General features: G+C 35.2%; 2 protein-coding genes across 2 annotated transcripts; one reads left to right on the top strand and one right to left on the bottom strand.

Moving 5' to 3' along the window:
• Positions 1–385: 385 nt before the first annotated feature.
• On the top strand, positions 386–12083 carry LOC139959031 (peroxisomal carnitine O-octanoyltransferase-like). The gene is made up of 16 exons (XM_071956560.1): positions 386–543; positions 1090–1201; positions 1669–1793; positions 2466–2647; positions 2978–3105; positions 4269–4380; positions 4769–4856; positions 5016–5129; positions 5741–5845; positions 7107–7190; positions 7728–7838; positions 8173–8303; positions 8655–8778; positions 8975–9147; positions 9451–9570; positions 10174–12083. Exons 2-16 carry the CDS (start codon positions 1096–1098, stop codon positions 10292–10294), a joined length of 1824 nt encoding a protein of 607 aa, XP_071812661.1. The 5' UTR covers positions 386–543; positions 1090–1095; the 3' UTR covers positions 10295–12083.
• A 3886-nt stretch (positions 12084–15969) lies between these two features.
• Positions 15970–26261, bottom strand: LOC139959026 (uncharacterized). The gene is made up of 15 exons (XM_071956543.1): positions 25824–26261; positions 24710–25042; positions 24319–24468; positions 23777–23801; positions 23464–23537; positions 22763–22796; positions 22217–22281; positions 21836–22003; positions 21336–21446; positions 20374–20540; positions 19147–19266; positions 18351–18468; positions 17960–18053; positions 17608–17689; positions 15970–17055 (listed from the first exon to the last, which is right to left on the bottom strand). Exons 1-15 carry the CDS (start codon positions 26128–26130, stop codon positions 16939–16941), a joined length of 1965 nt encoding a protein of 654 aa, XP_071812644.1. The 5' UTR covers positions 26131–26261; the 3' UTR covers positions 15970–16938.
• Between the last annotated feature and the right edge of the window lie 1564 nt (positions 26262–27825).

Here is a 27825-nt window from a genome sequence, read left to right as displayed (position 1 = left end):
CTTCTTATTATCTTTAGCTCTCTATATATAAAGTACTTGAAATTTACAAATAGCTATATATAAATACATTTAGTGCTTAGTGCTTGACGTTCTCAGAAAACTATATGCTATAAATATAGCTTTTACAGTACCTAAAATAAATGCCATTGTTTTCTTAAAATCTATATATAGTCCAATGTTTGTGTTGTGTCATTATCCCATTGGCTAAGTTAAGATAAGTTAACCACACACGGCTCCTAACACTTAATGGACCCTGATACATGAATTACGGTACACAAAATTTGTGGTTGCTAAGTACACAAACACGCATGCTCAGTTGACCACAGATATCTAAGGTTCGTGCAAATAAACAAAATAGTAGGATAGACTATCTTTACTAACTTAGTTAGATAAGATATTTAAGATAAATAGAATTACTGTTTCAAAATAGAAAGAGGATTTAGGAACTCAAGGCCCAATTTATTTTCACACACGACCTTCACGAGAGCAGTACTCATACAGACTCCATTAACGTACATTTCAGAAGCCCAGCACTATTACAAAGTAAGTATGTCTGTATATGTATAGATATATGTATATATGTATATACATGTTATACGGCATGAACAGCGTTTCGTAAACTTACTTTATTTCGCAATTATTATTGTTATTCTTAATTGTTCGTTCACCTTTTCGGTTGGGATGATTGGTTGAGTGGGTCTTAGTTCGTTGTGTGGGACAATTCTGTAATTATTTATGATGTCGTATTGCCGCCCTTATGGAACGCCATGTTAATAATTTATTCAATAATTAGAGATTTCTTCATACGCCCTTTATAATCAATCACGTCCAGAGATAACAACGCACAATTCAAACTGAGTAGGCCTACCTTGAAATGTACAACTGCATGTGGATAAGCGAGTGTAATATTACTTGGTGTTACGTTCCATACAACTTGCGCTGGATGGAAAGTTGTACATCAGACCGCCTCCACCATAAATATACATCATAGGCTAGTACAGTGTTTATACATCATAACCCTGATGTAGTTTGTGCGAAAAAATCTACGACCAGAAAACAATAGGTTTTACTCTTAATGATGATTTATAGATTAATATGGGTGACGATTCGAAGATAGAAAGAACCTTCCAATTTGAGGAAGCCTTGCCGTCACTTCCGGTTCCTGAATTGGACAAGACGCTACCTAAATATTTAGAATCAGGTGAGTATGGAACGCAACAAGAAAAGCAAATATCCATCCGTACTGAGAAAATAGGGTTTGTTTTCAAACATAACGCTTGTTTTGAATATTCAAACAAACATCAAACAACACGCAATTTGATTGGTCCCGACTTTACTATAGGTTTTGTTTAGGGAGTAGAAAATGTTAACTTCAGTTAATTGAAGTGCGCATAAAATAGCAAACTTGTGTTCAGTGTCGGTGTTAATAATTGTTAGGCTAAAAAAAGGGAATGAATAATTTCATTATTTGTCTTTTCTTTTATTCGTTGTTAAAAGTTTTTTTTTTCATTTAATGGTTGATTAACATTGAAAGTAAAGTAATGGAACAAATGTGTTGATTGTTTAGAGAAACTGCTATAATTTCAGGAAAGTTCGCTCAAAATCCAATCAGTTACTATCTTTTATGAACAAAGACAAAAAGAGTATCACTCAATCAATTGTCTACAGTGAAAGTCTTTGCAACAGATGAAGAGATCGAACACACAAAGAAACTCATTGACGAATTTCAAAATGGCGTCGGGAAGCAGCTCCAAGAAAAGCTGGTTGAAAAGGCTAAAAGCATGAAAAATTGGGTAAGTAACTAAACTAGTCATGATAAATCTTGATATTAGTGGAAGTTTGTACAGATAACAGCCCTCCACCACGTCCAATCTACAGGATAAGAACGAAAATATCCACCTGAATACTGTTATATCTTTAGCAAATAATTAAAGACATCAGCATATAGAATTGATGCCATGAATGATGCACATCGACATATGTCGTTTGTCCTTTTCTTCTCTGTTTCACCCAAATGTTTTGACCTTGTATTAGGTGCAGGTCTTTGCTTTCAATAAAGGGTATATACTTGCACAATGCCATTGCACACGATTATATTGACGTTTTGTAGATCTACTATAAAATCCGAAGATTGGTAACAAAGGTTGGACAAAAACAAAATATCTTCGATTTTTATATAAATTTGTCTATGTATGACATAATTTTTCCTTCCTTCAGGTTCACTTTCGGTACAAAACGCTAAATCGTATATCGAAAACGTTAGAAATGATATCAAAGAAACCTTCACCAGGATGCTTGAATTATATTCCTATCAGATCAATGTTATCTCTGTTATATCTTAATAGTTAGAAGAATGGTAGGGAACATAACTAAGAGAGAGTGAGGTGTGTGGATCATCACTAACAGATGGTGAGGTGGGTGTATAATAGATCAATGTTATCTCTGTTCTATCTTTGATACTATAGTTAGAAGAATGGTGGGAAGACATAACCTACTTGCGATCGAGAGAACCAATGGCTGTCATTGGGACCATGGCTGGGCCCTCATCTATAAATCAAAACTTCTGGCCACTAGCGGAAGGCACACAGATCAAACGAGCGTCCGAGAATATGTTCGGATTCACCAAATTCTTTTTAATGAGTCGACGGTAAGGAACATCTGAAAGCAAAGAAGGAAACGTTGCTGCAAACTTTAAGTTGTTTTCGGGGTGGGAGCCGTGGTGGGCGTGATTGGGACATGGTGTCCATTATAATACTATAAGCTTTGGGTATAATTAATATTTTTTGGCAACTAATACTTTTTATCCAGCAGGTGCATCGACATATTTAAGAAGTAATTGCATTTATCGACATTCTGTATCAGATAACTTCTCATTGTAAGGTTCACTGAAGCCAACATAATAGGCCAACCTGTTTGGTTACGTCATCGCATAATTCGATGATTCGTATTGTTTTTTTTTTTTTAATTACCCATTCAGGGAAGAAGTTCCGATTATGCGTGACCGAAGTAAGAACCCATTTTCAATGTACCAATATAGAAGCCTATTCAGCACATCACGGGTTCCAGGGGATCCATGCGATTCTCTGGCAAAATATTTCAAAACAGGTAAGCTGGATATATCTAATAAGATTGATACGTTTCGACACTCAGGGTTAAAGGTCGTCAATATTGTCCTAAATATGCTAAATGTGTAAGAAATGGTAACTCTTGTTTTGTTTAACTCCGTGGCTACCCTCATATCCTTACCCCGGGACTACCGATAATTAACAAAGACCAAATTACCAGTAACAACCCTCCCTAAACATCTGCGAATAGTATTTAGAAGCTTTGAATCTCAAGAAAGGAGCTTTGGAGCTATTCGTTTTAAACTATTTTGTTGTTTATACTTATATCCATACATGAGCCGCGAGAGGCATAAAATCACCCCATTGGATATGTAGCTTGAACGTGTAGGCTACGGATTGCAACAAAAATGCTAAGCATGGGATAAAGATTTATATGCATGTATGGAGTTTGGAAAAGTATGTTTAATCATTCATTAATATTAATTAATGATAACTAACTACGCTGGACTGCATGTATAGTGTACGCTTAATAAATATTAACATGATGTTAAGCAGTGGCGTAGGAAGGTACTTTTGAGTGGGGGGGCTGAAGACTGAAGGCCGGCCTGGGGGAGGGGTCTAAGGGGAGGGGGTGTCCCCCTCCCCTTTTGATTTTTTTTGCATTTCCAGGTGGCCTCAGATGCAATTTGGTGCAATATAGCACACTTCAACACCCACTCCATTTTGTAAACTTAATTTTGTATTTTCACCTGGCCTTAGATGCAATTTGGTGCTCCAAATGAGATTTTTTTTTCTCATTTAGAAATGAAAAAGGGGTTTTCTGACTTGCGAACCGGGGGGCGGAATGATACTTCCGCCCCTCCACATTTTTCACTGGGGGGGCTGGCGCCCCCCAGCCCCCCCGGTTCCTACGCCCTTGATGTTAAGGATGGAGCACAATTTAAAACAATTTATTCAAAGTTATTACACTACAGTCAGCCTATACTAACGTGAGGCGAAAATGTTATTCACAGTTCGATTATTATCCATGGGTGAAATGAGGTCGTCGTCAATGGATTTTTACTTCAATACGACTGGAACATTTTAACACTAGGCATAGCACATGCATGAAGCATATTTCAAGACAATTTGAATGGTTTGTTACGTAATCATAGACACACAGCATCTGAAAGATTAATTTTGAATCTCTTTATGCGTTAACAGTCAGCGAGGGTCATTGTCCTTCGCACATTGCTGTATTCTGTAATGGCCACATCTTCAAGGTGGAAATGCTAGACAAGAGTGGCACCCAACTCGGAACATATGAAATTCAAAGGTAAACGTTCTATGTTATTTTGTGGAAAACATTAAATAGTCCATACAAGAAATTAGCCTGAACAGTTTAGCATTTATCGGTTTACTTCCTTTCAAATGTCTGACAAGTCGGTATCGCAGAAGTGGGTAAAAACTATTTAGATGCCTATTTAGCTAATGAGTAAGTAATGATCATTAAAGCTGCTTTTGTGTCGTCATAACTTACTTTATTTTGCTTCAACTGCTGAGAGTTTATCGATGTTATTTTATATACGAAATATACTACTCTACTTCGCTGCTGCTTGTGAAGACGTTTTCCTTTGATAAGGCAGCTTATTCACTATATTCTGACGTTTTCCTTTGATAAGGCAGCTTATTCACTATATTCTTACACCTTTTACTCTTTCCAGACAATTGTCCTACATTAAAAGTCAGTCCAAGGAAAAAGGTCAAGGAATTGGTGTCCTTTCCGCCGACGACAGAACTTCGTGGGCTAAGGTAAAACATTAGCAATGAATTTTTGGTTTGCTATAAGGGAGTGAAACGATGTAATGACTTCACTAACTTGGTAATATCGACAATTCGTATTTGTAAAACAAGCACTTCAACTGAACGATATGTTACATATTCATTTACAATCACGTGGTTGCATTCCAGGCTTATGCCCATTTGGTGTCCCTTGATGCCAAAAATAAGAAGAATTTGGAAGCCATCCAATCGTCGATCATCTGTGTGTCGCTTGATGCTGAGCGTCCAGGAGATATTGGTGACGTAAGTGGAAAATAACCTTGACAGTTGTTCACGAAGTACATTAAGTTTTTGTATCTAATATCAGATATGACGCGTGTCTGGACTATGGAGACTTAGTGTACCTCTGATACAATATATGTTATACTGATAAGTACGTAACCTCAAATTTCAGATATTAAGCGTACCCTGGAGACTTGGTGTAGGCATACCTCTGAATACATTATGTTATACCGATAAGTACGTAACCTCAAATTTCAGATATTAAGCGTACCCTGGAGACTTAGTGTAGGCATACCTCTGAATACATTATGATATACCGATAAGTACGTAACTTCAAATTTAAGATATAACGCGTACATAGACCATTGAGACTTAGTGCAGGCATATCTCTGAATACAATGTATTATACCGATACGTACGTAACTTGCACTACGTACCTGGACCATGGAGACATATAGTGTACCCCTGCATACAATATGTTATACCGATACGTACGTAACTTCACATAGGCCCTATCATATATGACGCGTACCTGGACAGTTGAGACATAGTGTACCCTATGAATACAGTATGTTATACCGATACGTACGTAACGTTCCGTCCTCTTACATCTTATATTGCTATGTTTTCAGTCATTCAGGGCTTCAATGTGTGGCGAGAATCCTCAAGACCGATGGTTCGATAAATCAACTACTGTTATTTTCTTTGAGAATGGTGCAGTTGGCTATCTGGCAGACGTACGTATTCCCAATAAAGTCTATATAAGTAGCCGTTTCATTAGATTTATGTACAGTGTTTGTATGTTTAGTTTATTGGTTCAACTTATCAACGGTTCTTCATCTGATGATAGCTTAATGTCTGTGTTTGTTCTACATCTTATTTATATGTTGCTTTGTTCCATATCTTATTTATATGTTTCTTTGTTATATACGTTATTTATATGTTGCTTTGGTCTATATCTTATTTATATGTTGCTTTGGTCTATATCTTATTTATATGTTGCTTTGTTCTATATCTTATTTATATGTTGCTTTGTTTTATATCTTATTTATATGTTGCTTTGTTTTATATCTTATTTATATGTTTCTTTGTTCTATATCTTATTTATATGTTACTTTGTTTTATATCTTATTTATATGTTACTTTGTTCTATATCTTATTTATATGTTACTTTGTTTTATATCTTATTTATATGTTACTTTGTTTTATATCTTATTTATATGTTGCTTTGTTTTATATATCTTATTTATATGTTACTTTGCTTTATATCTTATTTATATGTTACTTTGTTCTTTATCTTATTTATATGTTGCTTTGTTTTATATCTTATTTATATGTTGCTTTGTTCTATATCTTATTTATGTTGCTTTGTTTTACATCTTATTTATATGTTGCTTTGTTTTATATTTTATTTATATGTTACTTTGGTCTATATGTTCCTTTGTTTTATATATCTTATTTATATGTTGCTTTGTTTTATATCTTATTTATATGTTTCTTTGTTCTATATCTTATTTATATGTTTCTTTGTTCTATACGTTATTTATATGTTGCTTTGGTCTATGTGTTCCTTTGTTTTATATATTTTATGTATATGTTTCTTTGTTCTATATCTTATTTATATGTTTCTTTGTTCTATATCTTGTTTATATGTTTCTTTGTTCTATGCGTTATTTATATGTTGCTTTGTTCTATATCTTTTTTATATGTTGCTTTGTTCTATATCTTATTTATATGTTGCTTTGTTCTATATCTTATTTATATGTTGCTTTGTTCTATATCTTATTTATATGTTTCTTTGTTCTATACGTTATTTATATGTTGCTTTGTTTTATATCTTATTTATATGTTGCTTTGTTCTATATCTTATTTATATGTTGCTTTGTTTTATATCTTATTTATATGTTTCTTTGTTCTATACGTTATTTATATGTTGCTTTGGTCTATATGTTCCTTTGTTTTATATATCTTATGTATATATTTCTTTGTTTTCTTCAGCACTGTCCTTACGATGGACTAGTTATCAATCTAACAGAGTCCTGGGTCGATGATTTAATCATCAAATCCAAAACCGATTGGCTTGTGAGTCAAATCTTTGATCAAACTTCCTTTGTAGTAAATAATATAATCAAATTTCAAGTCTTGTGTGCAGCAATCATGCCGGGGGCAGGATGGCCCCTCCTGCACCCCTCGTGTAGACTATGCTGTACCCCGAGCCCACATCTGTGCCACCATCTTTTGTACAAAAACTTCACAAGTTACAGGACACGAGTATTGTGCCCCTCTTTAACAAGTTGGTAACTCTTCAACTCTGAATTCCTGGCCACCATGGCATACCTATAAGCCCACAGCTACGAACAGACTCAAACAATAGACTCCTTCAATTAATTATACCAATTAAAGTTAACGAGTCTCTCGGATATTCCTAACAGTAGTTTCAATCACTTTTGAAGTTTAATCAGAAAGTGTCAAAATTTATTAACTTTTACTTCACTATTTAAAATGAAACTTGACTTGTCGAGGTAATAACCTACATTTTTATGAGATTCTGGTTTCGAACAGCATCGAAAACTTGATCAATATCAACTCAAAATGTAAAGTGTATTTGATTAATTTTAGGGGTCGCCAAATGTTCAGTCAGACGACATCAAACCAGAAGAACTAATCTTCACTGTGGATGCCACGACAGAGGAGGCTAAACTTCACGCGGCCGAAACTTACAAAAACCTGGTAAAGTTTCAAAGTTTACGTTTATTACAAGCAATCTCACAGTTTTGCCAACGACCAGTGCGCATGCCCAGTACGAAATCATTATACGCCTTTACTCTTATATGTTACATGGATATCCTGAAGGTTGAATTTGATTTTTTAACTTCTTCCTCATTCAGTATTTTTTTGGAACAAACTACTAAAACTTGCTGTTCTTTTTGTTTACCATGTGTGCTATAAGTATCACATTGTCCGCCCTCGAAATATCCATTTAGGTGCGCAGTCTTTTATGAAAGGGCACAGTTACAATACAAACCAATATCCACATTTTATATTTCATTTCATCTGTTTGCAGAAGAAGAAGGTTGATGCTTGTCCGAGCTTCTTCCATACGTTTGGGAGAAACTTTGCCAAAGAGCAAAGCATTCATCCCGATATTTTCTTCCAGTTGGCTATTCAACTAACGTATTACACAAAATATGGCAAGTAAGTAAAAAACCATCAAGCTACCTCGAGTCTTATAAGTAAAACATTCTATATCTGTAGAAGCTTTCATGCCCTCCCTTGACACCCAACCCACCATAAAACTATACGTACCCTTTGTAATCCAATTATTATTATTATTTTATTTTTTATGAAACTTCACTGTCAATGTGTAAGTGTATATGATTATAATATATACCAGTACATACCAGTACAGAGGGAATATTCCCATACACAGTACAATCCTTTAGGACCATACGTTTAATGAATTTCAATGCATTTATATTTCTTTTTAAATAAATGTCTTGTTTTCCTGTTTATTGTTATATATTACGTTATATTTCTATTTCACAGACCAGCTCCTTGTTATGAGACAGCTACAACACGTAAATATTACCACGGTAGAACCGAAACCGTTCGTAGCACCACAACGGAGGCTGTTAATTGGTGCAAAGCCATGAATAATCCCGATGTTTCGGTATGTTTTTTTCTCTCTCTAGAAATATCGCTACTTCTTGATTCAACGAGATGCAAAGTACTTTACAATTTGTATATGGCTCGGTTCACTGCATTGATTTCCATTTAAATATTGTATGGTTCAGTCAAAATGAGTAAGTTACAGTTGAACTAAACGTAAGATAATTTATAACAATATTGTTTACTTTTTTAATTAGGCTAAGGATAAAATTAACTTGCTGCGAGCAGCCACCGGCAAACAGATGATGTTGGGCTATGATGGACTTCAAGCAAAAGGCATCGACAGACATCTACTGGGCTTGTATCTGATGTCACGTGACATGGGCATCGATACCCCAGCAATATTCTCCGATCCTCTGTTTACAAAGAGGTCAGTGAAGTAGTTGAACTAAACCAGGAATTTCATTTAAAAAACATATTTAATAACTTGGGACAACTTCTTAAGCCTCGTTATTATAAGACGTAAAAATGAAAAATATTAATTATATAGAAAAACAAACTGATCAGCAGTGACTATAAAGAAAAGTCCATGAAAAATGAAAATAAAATTATACAAAATAATATTCGATTCATAACAATGAGTTTTGTTCTTCCGTTTTACATGTTTACAATGCAAGGTGTTGAATATTCATAGCCAACTTTATTGAATGATTAATCCTTTTATTTTAAATAGCGGTGGAAACGGTAACTATGTACTTTCAACCAGCTTGACTGGTTACGAGAGGGGATTTGGAGGAGTAGTTCCAATGCGCAAAGACGGCTATGGGATTTTCTACAATTTATGTAAAGAGGAGTAAGTATCATTCATGTAAATTAGTTGATATTTAGTACTTACGTGGATTTCAGATTCGGATAATCCAGCATATGGACAAAGTTGGTACGAGTAATTCAGGGTTTAGGCTCATATAGTATGTTTTGGCACGTCGATAATGATATACATCAAACGCAGAATTGCCTTAACGTCATTCAGTTGTTTACGACTTTAATAATATATAGCCTTGTGGTTTTAATATACGATCTACAAATAAAGTTAGTGCTGGGTTATCCAAGATGCGGATGAGGCACGTTACTAGGAGTCCCAGTGGTCAGGGGGTTCCTATGTTAAAAGGCCCAAGTCAAGGTACTCACAGGTTGAGGGACCATAGTTTCAAGGGGCACTAAGCCAAGGGGCTCCTAGGCATACAGTAATAAAGATGGAGGAGGGGGCGAATATTTTGTGCCTATGCATATGAATTAATTGCTATTCGGCGAATAGCTGCTAGGATTTCTCGACATGGGTAGTAATAGCAAGGGTAACGTATTCAAGTGAGAGTAACGATGTTGAATGCCTCCCCCACTTCCTCCCCCTCCCTAATTCCTCTCCCTCACGCTACTGAACGTCTCTCCTTTCCTCCAGATTTTACATCCTGGTAATCAGCTATAAGGATTGCGAAGAAACAAACTCTCTTGAATTCTTCCAGGAGTTGTGCAAATCATTGATCAGGATGCAGGAGGTGATCTTAGAAGCCAAAAAGTGATCAAATAACTGCCGAGTCTACTGAGAATAATGACGTCAGAGGAAGAAGCAAGAATATTCAACGTGTAGCTTTATCCAGTGACGTCATAGGCATGAATAATTACTCCGTTGTGCTATAGAGGGCAACATCATTACCACGGCAGACCTGTCCGTAAATTTCAGAAGAGAAGAGTTTAAACTTACAACTGTGTGTTTCCTGTTCTTATGATTTATCTTATTTTCAAAAAGACAGCGCATTCATATAATTATCATTTCAAATTTCTCAAGGCTTGTTTAACAGGAATTGTACTTGAGAAATAGATAAGATAAGAAAATATGATATCATATGTGACACATCATTTGCTGCAAAATTATGTAAATTATATTAAACCCCCAAAAAACGATGGTGTTTCAATCAGATCTTTGAAAAACTTTCACGTCATTTTCCTCATCCAAAGGAGAAAAAAACCCCCAAGTTCCCAATATTAGGATAGCACCATCTTTTATTGTTTTTAATTAACTTCTGAAAACACACTTTTTTTGGATTCATTTTGCAATTTTAAGGTTTCGTGCAGTTTAGGGTTCTTGTCATGTTGTTTTTATCATTGTTTAGTTATTTGTATATTTTACGAGTGGATTCCCTCGTTTTCTGTGTCACTTGTTCGATGTTAAATATTTTATTGCTGTTTTAATATTTTATTTGAAGTGCAGTGCTTTGAGATCATATTTTGATGTATCGCGCTATATAAGAATAAGTAATTAATATTCAGAACCAGTGACTTATAATTCAAGATAATGAGTCCTCCTTTGATGTAAAATTTAAACAGTATATCTAGGTCACGATATAACAATCTGGTATATTTCTTTGTGATTCCGTATGGGATGTATTTACAACAGCAGTGGTTCGCAAACTTCCCAGACAATTCAGAATCGGTTATCAGAAAGCGGATGGAAGTTAGCTTTAACTATATGGATTTGGATGTTTTAGAAATATCTTAATCGACTATCACCGTCGGGAAGCTCAGAAAATTATAGATACATTTTTCCGACGTTTGGAAAGGTCCTGCGACGAAGCGATTTTGTTCGCGACACACTTTGGGACATGCACACCATATAGGCCGTGGTGGTACTGGTTAACCCATACTGTACTATATAGCGCGGAAGAACCGGACACCAATATCCACGCCACGTGACATTAAACAGACACAGTCAAACATGCAAAGTAAGATGCTTCCATAAACTGCAAAGATTGATTACAATATCATTAAACTATTCTATTAAAATTGCTCTTCAGCAAAAAGTTACAGGACTTCCTCAATATCTAGTCGAAGATGTTTCATCTTTATTTTCAAGAAATGTCGATTTGTTTGTTTTTATGCTTCACAGAGAGATTTAATCAAGTTAAATGTAGGATTGGCCTAAAAGACGTTTGTATCTATTTAGGCTGCAGGTATATAAATACACTGTTTATTAAATAGTCCTTACATTTAGTTCTTCTCCTACTGGACATGTACATATGTTGTCTTCTTATTATATAAGATAACTAAAGAATTTGAAAACTTGATGTTATAAATGCCATTTTCCCGAGAGCAAGGGTTTGCTATAAACATCAGATGACAGGATGTTGCATATACAGATATAGTATCTTAAGAAAAATAAGAAAAGTAAAGAACTTGTGATTACTATAAATATCAAATGACAGATTATGGTTGTAAATATTTATTGACAGTTGTTGTTGTTTTTGTTTATTGCTTTGTCTCACAGCAAAGACGTCATAGAATTAAATAAAAGCTGTCACACAAGTAATGGTATGGAACTGTACTTTGTAATGTGTTGTATCTAAGCTACGCAGAACAATAGCAGCTTTAATAAAGTAACCAAATATGTTATTTAACAAGCTAAGCACATGGAGGATGTCACGCGGTCAGATTGATACTGAGACGCAGACACGAGATCCAGGCAGAACGTGGCATTTAGGGATATATTAATATTTACTTGACATTAATTTTATATTTATGTTTATTTATTTTACAGTCGTAGAAATGAAGGAGAAAAAGCAAAGAAGAGGAAACTAGTACCAATTTAAAAGAGAAAAAAACTGAGGAAAAAAATTAAAATATTACCGATAAGATAAGAAAACATTAAGTCCCCAAGTCCGCAGTGTCATTAACCGCTCCGAAAACAAACTATAGCATATCAATGAAAACAAGAACTGCAAATTCTATCACAGCAACCATATGTAAACAACCTTCAAAAGAACATGCTGATTTTCATCGTGTAATAACACATGCATATGCAGAAGACTGTACTACTTTAACGTGAGCTTTAAAAATAAGAAAATAAACAGAAAGACTACTTACGGGAGGCGTAGGCGATGTCACATCCGGTTTGCTATGATCCGGTATGAAAAAAATACTTAAATTTATAAGAATAAATTTGTTGTTATATAGGCCTAAACATGCAGGGAATTGCATCATTTATAACACTGATTCGTGTGCTAGCATGAAAGACGGGGAGACCGTATTCACGCCCCTGGTCACGTGACTTTGTACTGGGTGCTGCTTGACCTCATGGCAGGTCGGATCTGAATGAGTGCACAGGTTACAGCTTAAAGTACGAGCTGAATTGCCTAATACATTCCTAGCCTTGTTAATACAGTTAAAAATTTACATATGTATTCACTAAACATTACATAGTACAACGTGACATATGTGAACGCACATACCAAAGCTATACAAAACGCAAATAGCCTGAACGGAAACTTGCTGACACATTGCAGGCGTAACAGGCCGTGCGGTGAGCCATGGAGCTATCTGTTTATAGCTCCATGGGTGAGCTAAACAAAAATACAATCTTGCCTGACAATGCTGCATCCTGTCGATACCGAGTCACAGTCAATACCATTACATGATACGCTGTTATTCTCGGCCTTTTGGCTAAGATCATGCGTAGTATCTGTCCTTTTTGAGGGGAATGGTGATGCACACCTGACGACGATCACACAGTCACAGTCCAGATGCAAGGGGACTGGGGTTAGAAGCGGATCAGTGGTACGGTAGTTTGGTTTTCGTGCCCAGGTTCTTTCCTGGGCGACTTTTTCTTAAAAAGTAATACCCAATCGATGTCAACATCAAGTTGTACCCTGTCAAATCCCAATCGATGTCGAAGTACATAATATGTACAGTGTCAATGCTCATATCGATGCCAATACCAAATGCATGTAAAATTAAATCGGTAACCTACCAAATCCCAGTCTAAGTCAAACTTAAATGGTACCCTTTCAGCACTCATTTACTATCAAAAGTCTATTAATCTAATTCGTTTCCCTAGTACCGTCCAGCCTTCCCTGTGACGGTTCTTGCTCGTAGTGCATTTTCTCACTTAATGTATATCAGTGCAATACTATCCCTTTCGAATTAGCTCCCCTTGCAATATTGTCATTGTTATTTCAATGAAGTCTGGCAACTGACATATAGCGGAAAATCAACTTGAAGTAATCGGTAGTGGTTCACTTCAGAAGTCGGTGTAAGGTAAGGTATCGTTTGCAAAATATTTATGGCTTTCTTTATCTGTATATTAAGCAACTTAATATAAAATAATATGGGTTTGCCGGCATATAAAGTCTTGCAAAAAGACAACTCAAAGGCGGAAAGCCATTTCTATATTCATGTCATTTCCAACGAAGGTATAGTGGTTGTCATTTTGTAAGGTTGTAAAAGGAGAACAGTTCTGTGTTCGATTCATATGTTTACAGCAATGCAGAAATGTCTCTTAAGTTGTAACAAAGCTGGAAATCGTTGCTTCAAGGGAAAGGTATTCTCACTCGTTACCAGTAGCGTCGAGAGCCAATTTGGACCTCGGGGACACTGGTGTCTCTTGGACTGTAACCCCCCCCCCCCCATTCCCTCTCGTCAGGCCTTTACTTTACTTTGTGCTGTTTTAACTTCGTATCTTGTGTATTAAGTATTATTGCAAAATGTCTACCTCGGATATTGGTCGCATAGATAATGAGTGACAGGCTAAGTTAATCTACGAGGGTCACGGGTGCGGGATTCGGCAAGATGTTCTATTGACAGACTGAGTTAATCTATGAGGGTCACGGGTGCGGGATTCGGCAAGATGTTCTATTCGACATAATGACATTTTTTTGAACATTTTTACCATAACATGTAAGCATTTACCGTCAATGACGTTTTGTCTTGATCTACCAGGTTTTGATAACATTCTCGTGAAAGTTCGTCTCGATTATTGTTTTTATTCTTAATTTAAAACCGTTTTCACATTTGTACACTACCTGGCTGTCTGAATACTGCCTGTTTTATTTTGTGCTTTAAGATACCGACTTTTGTTCTATTTACATTCTTATAGATTTATGGATGTTCTCTCTGTTTAATCATTGTTCTAATTATTCACAGGACATCATTTAATAATTACGAAAGCTGATTTGCTTCAATTAATTATTATTTATTATTTTCTTTTGATGAAGTTACTCGTTTATACACGGAGTAATGTTTGGGGTTATTCGATCAGTGACCAGAAGCCTAGGTTTGAAAAGGAAAAAATCATTAAGTGTTCCAATATTTTGATCAATCAAAGGCTTAAAATCTTCGAGTCTTCTGATTGTAAATTTCACAAGATTAACTTTGCTATATATGTGCAACATTGATGTTATCATGGCCGTGCAATTTATTATCAGTCTTTCTGAAATTGTATTTTCCTAATTTAAAGGAATATCATGAACAGGTTCTGTATATATTCTTTTCCCAGTATCGGTGGCTCCATGACGGAGCCCATACTTTAATATCATAAGTTTAACCATGGATGGTAAATGCTTTATTCCTAAGGACATAACGGCATATTCGGTCTGCACGGCGAGGGCGGGAGGGGGGTTCTGGCTTTGGGCTTCTTTGGTATACTGTTCATCACATCAAGCTGTAATTTTCTACTACCAATTTGACATGTTTATTGTTCTTGTATGTTATGTGTTACTCATTCTTTCTATTAAGCTCCTTTGTCACATATCTTATTTCTCTTCATCTGTACAGATTTCATGACGCCATCCTGTTTCAAAGATGATAGGTTTACCGCCAAACAGAGGACTGTAGTGAAACATGCTGGATCTGTATCCGCGAGATTACAAATGTACGATATAAATACAACTTGATTGGATAAATTCTAGGTTAAAATAATACTACAAAGCTGGATGTCAGTACCACACTATATAAACCTACGTAAACGCGTATTACAATAACAAGGCTATACTGCTGAAGTTCTATTCAAGGCTACAATGTGATGGTCAGGTGTTGTGAGTAATCCCAGTGGAAGAGCTCAAGAAGATGGACACCATTGGTCGGATGTTGATAACCGCAACAAATATATCAATTCAGAGTTGATATCGCAATAAACAGGATAAACGTGAACGTTTTGAACTTCCTGCAGACGATGTAGATGTAGGCTATGGAATACTTTGTGGAGTACTGTACTGTTGTGAAAGTAAGATAGCGATCTTAAGTTAAGAATCTAAGGCATCATAACCACGAATTTAAAAAGAGTATTCTTCGCTCTCGAAATTTAATATAGCCCCAGGTGTTTTTTATTAAAATATTTAAAATGAAAATATGAAAATATGAAAAGAAACTCTGAGAATGTTTTACATGAAGATTTCAAGAACGATATAAGCAAAAGGAAGAATTCATGTTATTTTTCAGAAATTACTTTATTTAAATGTAAAGTGATACTCTAACATGATGTGAACTGGTAATGAACGGCGTTTAAAGGTTGGACGAGTAGGGCGGGGTTAGTGGTACCATTATTTATTCTCATCCACAAGACACGTTGTAGCCGCATCCTCTTGGTAACATCAAACTCAACACAACAATTGAAACAACGATACAACCACATGGGATAACACTATATAGTCTGTTTGTATCATTGTATATGTAAATCTATGCAATAACATGAGAGTATTGTAAGTGCCCACTCTCTGTGGATTAGTGTGGTGCTTGAGCATACATAACGAAACTCTAGACAAACTATACTAGACAAAAAGAGTATTCTTTCACTTTTACTTTTGTATGTGAGTGTTTAAGGGACGTCAATGCTACAGATCGATTGCATGTACATACAGTATATATACTTCCTCGTACTTAGAATAGTACAAACTGTGACATTTAGGCCTCGTTGTAGTATACCTACGTTGTTAATGCAGAATGCAGTGTTACGAATTACAATGATCATTAAAGCTTCCTGTATTACTTAGTGTACAACATAAAACAACATTAAACGACTCAGATGTCTCAATCGACTAACCTCGAGCAATCACGTGACATATCATTGGCCAATAGCGTCAGCTGTGACACATTTATAAGGCTCTGAAAATCGGCGGTAACCTTAATCATTGAAATAACATGGTATAATAGATTGTTTCATATCAAATATATACTTATTACATTTATGCTCCCTACGAAAGTTTGATTGGAAACGTAGTTAAATTGATTGAATTCAAATTTAACATTTCTTAACACATCATTTATTGTCTGTCACGTTAAGCCGGGTTTGAGGTAATTGTATGTTCAGTTCAACTTAACGTACCGATTAAATGAAGTCTTAGCTATAAACATGCACAGTTCTATGTATCGCTTAAAAAAGTTATAAATGATGGTACGTTCATATTGTAAGGAGATCATTTTCGTTATTGTTCTCGACGCAACTTGAAACCATTGGTGTATATAAAGTCGCCATTGGGATCTCGTAGAAGCTGTGGTCAATCAATTTCTCGAAAATCTGTTAAAAAAATCAAATAATAAAGTAATAACAGAATGATTCAAAGGTATTTTACTGTTTGAAATTTTGATATCCTTTTATTTTTGTCTTTGTATATTATATATATATATATATATATTATACAGTGTTTGTAGCACTGTTACAGGCCTGGCGATTATAAACGCCTTCCAGTTGTATTCATGGTTATAAAAGACCGAATTGAATTTCGTGCATTACTTAAATTGGAAATAACAATATGTTTTTAACAAATGTCTTTGTTTTTGTAGTTTTTAATTGAACCACGGTTCGTCTGACGTAAAGAAGCTAAAAGTCCGATAAAGCCTTCCATAATTATTAAACAAAACTTAACTAAATAAAAGTTACTTAAATTAAAGAAATGTAAACTAAATATGCTAAAAAAAATGATATAATTAAATTGTATGTCCAAATAAATGAAGTTTATTCCTTCTGAAACTGTCATGTAGTAAAGCGTCTGGTGCGTTTAGTCATATGATAACTCAGTCGTCTAGTTATACATGGTTTTAACTGTTGTAGATCTTTTATTATACGAACCGTTTTAAATGAAGCTCTCAGCTGATGGATAGATGGCCTTAGAGAACAATTTTCACTCCAGCAATCAAACAGAAGAAAGTTTCTAACAAAAACATGGAGAAGCATTAAAATATAGTACATTGACAAGTATTATAATAATCCACATAAGTGGCCGAGACTGAAATATTTTCACTTTAAACTGTCAAATCTAACATATCTATCTTGACTAAAACAATTTAGTATGAATGAATTAGTTATTATGATATGTTTTAATCGAATGTAACTCGATAAACAAGACCTAATTAGCGAGCTGACCCCATGGATTCTCAAGTTCATGAACAAGACATCGTTTTTGTTATGACAATATACCAACCTTAACTGTAGAAACCTTTCTGGCCATAGTAAATTAGGAGCGATGATAGTATCACCAGGCTTGATCTCTTTATCGACGGCGAATGGCGGCTTTCCTATTAGAATCAACACAATGAATATTCATATATTATGTATTGCTTTATTGTTTTAGATTGTAGATGACATGACGATAACCTTTATGTCTTGAATCATTAAAAAATAGTATATCATAGCACAATCCGATACAAAACTCAACGTTTGTGCGTATAACATTTCCATCGGGCTGCTGGTTTAACATATTGTGTCCGAGTCAGTCAACTAAATTTGCAAAGTTTCCAATAAACTCTTGCATTCAAATCAAAAGAATATATAGCACTGCAAGGTTCAAGCAGTTTTATATAAGAATGATTTACCATCTGCTATGACCTCCCATATAACAATAGCTGTAGCCCATACATCACTCTCGGCTGTATATTCACTCCGAAACAAAGCTTCAGGAGGGAAGAGATTTAAGGATTTTGAAACTTCATCCTGTAAATGAAAGGATATTTGGTGTAAAGATACGTTATCAAAATTGTGTAAAACAACATTTCCAGGATAGCATTACGACCCACCCCTTCCGCCTTCCCCCACCCATTCATTAAAAGCTGTGTTCAGTCTCCGATAATGTATACCTGTAAGATATTTGTGGACATATCAAATTGTTGTAGTGTATTGTCGACAAATATAACACTCATCACATATATTAGAAATTCATCTTTACCATATAAGAGGGAAAGGGAAAGGCAAAGTATGCTACTCCTGTTCGATCACTACAGGAAACATTATAATTATGAAAGACTGAGTCAGGTATGGCATGTTTATTAAGAGAAAGAAACAATTAATTTACCACTCATTAAATGTGCTACCCTATTTACAGATTTTGCAAGTGTAACTAACAGAACAGAAAGCACTTCGTTTTTCATTTCAGATACCTAGGTCTACCTTGCAGGGTTCTCAATTAGCTTTATATGTGAGGAACAGAGAAAAGGAAATCCTCCCGTAATGTTGATCTAAAGAGTTGTTTTAGACACTCATTTCAACGTTTTCCTATTAGTTCCTTTAATATTATGCAGACAATTATCAATAAGACAATAAGGTGGAAGTCTCGCTGACAGTGAAGAGCTCAGCGCGTGACGAGAATCACTCATTAATAGGTTTATATTTTACCTGTGTTTTCTTGAATGCTATTATCTTTGGTGCATCTTCGGCGAGACAGAAATCATATAATTTACATTGTCCTTGTTTGGTATGCAAAATCTTCTTTGTTGATAAACCAGGATGGAGAAACTAGAAGAAAAAAATTGTCCCAAATATAGGTCGGTAGAAATATATACATTATTTTGCTTTCGTAATGAATGTCTCAGTTAGGTTATGTACATAATATAACATAGAATATCATATCACATCATATTGCAACACGTTACAACACATCATATCACACTACATGACAACACAACATATCACGACATAGTATACGGTACGTTACATTCAAGATTAAGCTTACTCCATAAGACTTTAAGAATAAATGTCTCAGTTAGGTTATTTACATCATAACACAATATAACATAGATTATCATATCACATCATATAACAACACGTTACAACACATCATATCACACTACATGACACCACGACATGTCACGTCATAGTATACGGTACGTTACATTTAAAAATAAACTTACTCCATAAGACTTTAAGAATAAATGTCTCAGTTAGGTTATGTACATCATAACACAATATAACATAGATTATCATATCACATCATATAACAACACGTTACAACACATCATATCACACTACATGACAACACAACATATCACGACATAGTATACGGTACGTTACATTCAAGATTAAGCTTACTCCATAAGACTTTAAGAATAAATGTCTCAGTTAGGTTATTTACATCATAACACAATATAACATAGATTATCATATCACATCATATAACAACACGTTACAACACATCATATCACACTACATGACACCACGACATGTCACGTCATAGTATACGGTACGTTACATTTAAAAATAAACTTACTCCATAAGACTTTAAGAATAAATGTCTCAGTTAGGTTATGTACATCATAACACAATATAACATAGATTATCATATCACATCATATAACAACACGTTACAACACATCATATCACACTACATGACAACACGACATATCACGACATAGTATACGGTACGTTACAGTCAAGATTAAGCTTACTCCATAAGACTGTAAGAATAAATGTCTCAGTTAGGTTATTTACATCATAACACAATATAACATAGATTATCATATCACATCATATAACAACACGTTACAACACATCATATCACACTACATGACAACACGACATGTCACGTCATAGTATACGGTACGTTACATTCAAGAATAAACTTACTCCATAAGACTTTAAGACTTCCATTCCTTCTAGTATACCCGCTAACATTTTCATAACCTCTGTCACTGACAGGGTACTACTTAACTCTCCCTGCGCACTGGAGTCACTCGTTATAAGGCTATCCAATGGATCACATACAAGATGTTCGGTAATAAGATAAAGAAAACCTAATAGTATACAAGAAATACAAAAGAAAATAACTATGAACAATTTAGTAATTTCTAACTAATTATTGGATCTTTATGACACTTTCTACTACTACATCATATTTACATTCGATACGTTACATACTGTAAGCTTACAATGTTATTATCCATTATGTTCAGCTGGTCAACAAACACTATGATTCTGAAGTGATTAAAAGCATAGTCCATGTAGAACTTTACTTTTGTGGCGGATGAAAGAGGAACATATATGCTAAGATTTCTGTTGAAATTTCCACATAGCGTGTTTAAGACGTTGATAACTGAAACTGTAACAGTTTGTACATGCATACGTGAACTTTCAACAAACAGCTATGACAGACGTGCTTTGATATATATATAGTTCCACGCTGACAGTTTAATATTTGGTTTTGCTTTTACTTGTCATTTCATTATCTTAACAATGGATTGGATTGGGTTTCAGCTTTACTTAACCAACGTGATGTGAAATTAACAATATAACAATGAGTGTATAGTGTATTCGCATGTTAATGCATCCACCCAAAATCAGAAGTTGAAATTTGGACTTGAAGTTTGAACTAAACTAAACTTTATTTTCAGAGGAAAAGCAAAAGAAAATTGAAACGAAGATCTTGATGCAAATATATTCAAGCTACAAGGTCAAAGCAAGGTCAAGCTATATGGTCAAAGTATTAGGTATTTTAGGAGAGAAATGAACACAAGAGTAAACTATCGCGAAGCTGTCTCATATCCTATCACATATCGATGAAATCATTTTAAGAATGAATAATATCTCACTTTTTTCGATGCCTATTCCCTCAATTTTCACAAGATGATCTGTTTGAGGAAGATCCAACGTTCTCTTAACAAAATCATCCCAATGAACATCTTTGTTTTTCACAACACCATCTGAAATATGAACAAAATATAAATAATTGATTTGATGGTAACTGAAATAATGTAAATAATACATATAAACCTTTAGGATGCAAACGTTGTTACATTAACGAAAGCAACCAATGAGCATCTTAGGTCGCGGGCAGGTGACAATGACGTCACTGTGTCCCCTTTTAGAAGTCTTCATTTCTTAATGTATATTATGGACATGATAATTAAACTATTATATATTCTGTATTCACCGGATACCCCAGTTGACCATTGAGCCCCCCCCCCCTTGTCCTTCCTCAGGCCTACATAAAAGCAGGAATGTATGTGAAGGGGGATTCCCTCCAGATGTTCTGTGACATCATAGACTGTGACATCATTCTGTGACATCATAGAAGCGAATCCTATCCTACCTCCCAATGCAGTTAAGACTCCACATTTACTGACGTCACGAGAGACAGTTATTGTTCCCATCCATCTATCATAGATCCTCCCTTTCTTCATTTTTAATACGAGACAAATGTCTTTTTCATTAAACATTCTTTCTCGACCAGGACTGTCCTTAGTTGCTGAATAATAATCTGAAAGGAGACATGAAAGAAAAACAAAACATTCTTGATATAATAATGTTTGACTGAATTGATGAAAGTCGCAAACCATGTGATCCCTTAAAATTAGGAAGGTTTGTTTTAACAATGCTATGTTCTTCCAGCGATGATCAGTAACTACATTCACTTAATATCCTCACAGACTATGAGATATGTTACTTAGTTTATCTGAGATTGAGGACTCACTGCTCTCGCTGCTTCCAGAATGTTGAGAGATTTGTTCTCCAGTTGGTATGTCAGGTAACTCTGATCTTCAATGAAACAATAAAACAGAAAAGGAAATCAAACAGTATAGTTATTCCTCTTTCTTTGTAGGCTCACTAAGTGGTGGTGTGTGTGGGGGGGGGGGTGTAGGGGGGTGGGAGTAGCACAGTAAACGCAACGTTCAACATTCCGCAGTTAATTGAGCATGACTGTACACCAGCTGGCTAAATCAGTTATATATAAAAAACAATTACCATCATGCCCTTAAAACCATTCTTAAAAGGTTATCCGTATTCCCAAAATATGCTAGAAGTCAAATAGTGGTCAGCCATGTTCATTGAATTGCCACCTTCAAAACATTCTTCCTCACTGAAGCATTGAATGGTCTACTTGGCCACTCCTCAATGTCTGAGAGTTATTTGGATAGTCACCCTTAGTTCAACACAGGAACATGTCGGATCGTTTCAGACAATAACTAAATGCTAGTTTTATTATTTTAATCAGCAAATGTTATTAAGAAGAACTTACTTTGGTTTCTTCTCATGTAATTTTTTCTCCAGACCTGTGAAAGCAGAAACTTGTTTGATATTTAGTATGAAAGAGTAAGAGAGAGAGAACAGAGCAATGAGACCTGATCAGCATTTTAGTGAGTTCAAGTAACAATGTTTGGCTGCAGGCAGGTATCAACAAACGACCATTGTTACTAAATAGAAAAATGTCGGATCATTAATACAATGAAGGATCATGTAAAATCGTTTAAATTAGAGAGGGGACTTTTGACAGACCATTTCTACCCTGCTACTGATATAGCAGATTACTATGAGTGTCATGTAAAACTATATACAAAGATTTATACCGTATACTGATATAGCAGATTGATATTATGAGTGTTATGTAAAACTATACAAACATTTCTACGGTATACTGATATAGCTGATTACTATGAGTGTCATGTAAAACTATATACAAAGATTTATACCGTATACTGATATAGCAGATTGATATTATGAGTGTTATGTAAAACTATACAAACATTTATACCGTATACTGATATAGCAGGTTGATTATTATGAGTGTCATGTAAAACTATACAAACATTTACCGTATACTGATATAGCAGATTATTATGAGTGTCATGTAAAGCTATATAAACAGTTATACCGTATACTGATATAGCAGGTTGGTTATTGTGAGTGTCATGTAAAACTATACAAAATGAGGTTAGTTACTTGATTGGTCGCCTGGTTGATCTAAGTCTGTCATCTCAACGTTTGCTTGTCCATCCGAGGCAGCACCGACATTTCTGGAAAAAATGACATAAATAAATATATAAATGTGTGTTTTTATTTTGCACAAAATGATAGTGAACAATACAAGCTAGACTTTATTTACGCAAGCTCATTTCTCGAAGCTGTTTACACAAAGCTATAACAGTGGACATATTTGACATTTCTTTATAGTAGGGGTAGAATTCTTTTTCAAAAGAAATATCAGTTACTATTCGTAGACATATACTATTTGGAACAATTATGCTTAACTTACGTCGATAGCCTAGCTCCCCTGGAGACTGCAAGGGAGAGAGAGAGAGAGTCATAAAACGAATTTTGAGAGATTCTTTTAAAACCAAAGTTATTGATTATTACCCCCTTACCCTCTACATTCCACCCTCCCTGTAGCAGCTAGACCCTCCTTTCATCCCCACACTTATCTGTGAAGCCAGTGCTATTCTGTATATCATAAACGTGTAATCGATTTGATGAATGATGGAAGAATATTGTCACTTTTTTTAAATTAACCTCCATTTCTATAACGAGTGTATTTGCGAGGGGCCCCGGGGGGGGTAGGGCGGGGAGTGAAGGGAGGGGAGGGAATGAGGGGAGGGAGGGAATGAGGAAGTGTTTGCGGGGAGTGGGTGTTTCTGGTTACCATCATGTGGGCAAGGTGATAACATAAACTCAGGGGGTATTCTACTTGTTGAGTCCTCAAGACTTGTAATATTTCTATTTGCTTTCATAATGACGTATAATACTTTTCTTTGTACTTTACGGATGGATGGATGGATGAAAGCGGTATAGGCTACTCACATTTAAATTTCTTGATTATCATGGAACAGCTTAAGAAGATGAGGCTCATGAGGAGAGCCGCTGTCCCAATAATTACCCACTGAATATAGTCATCTAATGATGCCCCAGTAGTGATGCCCGGTAATTCAGATACAAAACGTTGTTCAGAAACTTGGAAAATAATAAAATGAAATAACGTTATATGTATGCTTATTTGAAAATAAAATAACGTTATGTTTATGCTTATGTGAAAATGATACCAAAGGTAACACCGATACAGCGGTACACAAGGACATATGTAGGTAAAAAAAATAAGGGCTTATGAGAACACATAGGTAAAAGTTAGAGTCATGAGGCTAAGGGAGGGGGGGGGGGCTTGCTCCTGAAACCACCCGGTATATTTTTTACTTACCAGGTAGTGTGACTTTCCTTGATATATTAGTTTCCATATCAACTTCTTGTAATTTACTAAGACAGAAGATCTTAGTTTCTTGGGTCCGAAGCAAAAACTGAAACGACAGAGACAGGTTGAATATGTTTCCATGTCTGGTATAATCCTGTATTCCTGATATATTCATGTCGGTCATGCTGGAGTAAGGGTCACTCAGTTTACAGGATAATGATGAGTTTGGTCTTCCTCCAAAAGAACGGAACGTAACTTTCACAAGATTGTCATCTCCCGTAAGATGAACCGTGTCAACAGAATCTTGGCCATTAATTATAATTGACAAATCCGTCGGTACAACTGAAATCAAAATCACGTAAAATCTCTTAAAATAATCTAACAATTCTTTTGAAACTGATTTCCTAGAATAGAAATAATTAATTCATCTTCAAGTATTTTGGTATAAATACGTTATATAAATATGAAAAACAAGTCCGTGCTGGTGAAATATTGATGGAGCCCTCTAATTAAATTAAATTTGTGATTACATCTATAGAAACAGTACAGTAAATACTGAAATGTTTACTTATAAACAGAAGGATAATATTTCTAATAAAAATAAAGCATTTGACATCATTTTATATGTAGAAAACATTGACAGCTAAGCAGGCATTCCAATACTTGTTAAGGGTAAATCAACAAGAAAATTATAATTGGAAAGTTAAATTTTGTTGTGAAGAATGTCTGCAATGATGACGTCACACCTATAATGTGATCCACTTACTGAAGCGATGGAAGGTATACCCAGTCACACCGTGTTCCGTGCAATCAACCATATTTCGAGTTATGGGGGAGCGACATTGAGATGGGATTTTCCTCACCATTAAGGAATATTTTCATCTCTTAAGATTAGTGTTAGGCTACGTTTTCTGCCACCGGACTATACCTTTCAGGACCCTCGAAACATATACCGCGTTCTAAAAGGAACTAACGTTATATGTTTACATTTAAAGATGAGATTTCTAGGGGGGGGGGGGGGGAGCCAGCTTGTTCATCTCAATACCTTTTTTCGTATGTTTGAGAGAGTGTCTTTCTTGTTTTCATTTTCTTCAAAATGTACTGTAACCCGTTTTCTTCTTACCATAAGTGTTCAGCATTACTGTCTTATTGTAGCCTGTACCCGACGTGTGTCCATCAAAATTAGCAGTACACGAGATATATTCTTGTTCGTTTGTCGGTACGTGATGCAGAATAGATGTTGTATTAAACAAGGTGGTATCATTTGTGACACTGGATGAGGAAGCATTTTTCCTCTCGTTCCCAATTGTCCAGGATAAACTCATCCGTGGTTTTGCTCCCACAGCATTACATATAACAGTAATACTATGTTGTTGTTCTACCCATTGTACTATCGCAACATTCTTACTGTCTATTACCTGGAGAAACATAGTTGGCGGAACTGCATGAAAACGAGAGAAATTAAAGAAAAAAAAACGTGTAATGTAATTTGACTGTTCCGCCGATGTATAGAGACAGGGGGTAGGAAGCTTCCAAACAGTTGGGGGGGGGGGCACAGCATCAGAGGGGCACTTTCTCATTCCACAATCACCACTCGTTATGCTATAAACCGATATATACCGGTCATATCACTTAAATATATATATAAATATATAACACATATATATATACCGATATATACCGGTCATATCACTTAAATATATATAAATATATAACACATATATATAAATATATATGTGTTAGTTTGCTATCAATACTATTATGGTGCGCTGCAACATTGATTTTTTATTTATTGAGATTGTTTATTAACCGTGCTACAGAAAGATATGAGATATCATTTTAAAAATAGCATTTACAGACTAAAAATAAATAATTAAAATAAAATATCAGAATTAAAAAAGGCTTAAGATATCCAAAAAACAGTTCTTTATCAAAGGGGCACAGTGAATTTGCCAGTAGGGCACACTTGCTATTTTGGAAAAAGTGTGGGGGCACTTGCCCCAACCCCCCCCCCCGGCTCCTACCCACCTGTATAGAGAGAACTATAAACAATTATTCAACTGAGATTCAACTGCGATACGTATTATTTTCCTGCAGTAGGCCTACTGCTAGTCTATTGAAGTTGTAAGTCAAAATCAGTCGTTTTTGTTGTACACGTATGACATCATAGACTGTTGCGCAATGCACAAATAAATTGAATAAATTTCGATATTTAACACTATAGCATAACGGATCTAGCTATGTGACTGGGCGTAATAAAAATGTGCGACGTTTTACAAGATCCGTGTTATATACATACTTTTCCATGCGATGTTACCATAACATAAACAGTCCCTCGGGTTTTTCCGTCAAGTGAAACGTAAAACCATCACGTGACCAGCAAAAATTAACATTGTTTTTTATTCCAATGCTGACATTAGGAAGAGTATCATTACACCTTAATAATAGAATAACTTATACCTTCCAAAAATTGACGAAATATTACAACAAACGAGAAAAAAATGGAAGACAAAGGAACAAACATAACTATATCACGTCCGTCGAATTTCAAATTAAGTTGGTCGAATTCTGTCTCGACTGGTCGGAATTCGCATTCGACCGGCCGATATGACCAACTCTGTACCCTAGCAGAACCATATCTCTTACCTTGAGCGAGTTGAGTGCACCCCATGCGACCTCAGTTTTCTACAAACGTTAATCATTCCATTAATTATGTTAAAAGATTTCCTAAATTGATACTCTGACCTCCAAAAATTGTTGCATTTTGACATGTCGAATTCACCATTAACATGCCAAACTTTTATATAATTAATATGTCGAAAATTGCTTATCAGTTAGCAAATATGTCGAATTATGGAAGTAATGGTGGTCGAACCCATCGTAATATGGCGATTAGCGCCCCGCGACAAATATAGTTTGTGACTCTTACCAGAAGAATGCAAATGGTGGCTAAAACTTGTAAATATTATATTGTCAAAGAGAACATATTTTCCATCGCAAAGAAATACTTTTGGAAATAACAGTTTTTCAGGCATTAATACACACAAGGAAACGCCTAAGTGATCGAAAACCACCCAGGTGACCCTCGTATTAACTTGGAATTTATCCGATCACCTCCTCGAATT

Source organism: Apostichopus japonicus, chromosome 18 (genome assembly GCF_037975245.1).
Source record: "Apostichopus japonicus isolate 1M-3 chromosome 18, ASM3797524v1, whole genome shotgun sequence".
NCBI lineage: Eukaryota > Metazoa > Echinodermata > Holothuroidea > Aspidochirotida > Stichopodidae > Apostichopus > Apostichopus japonicus.
Note: the sequence above shows the minus strand (reverse complement) of the source record. Positions and strands in the feature narration are given on the sequence as shown.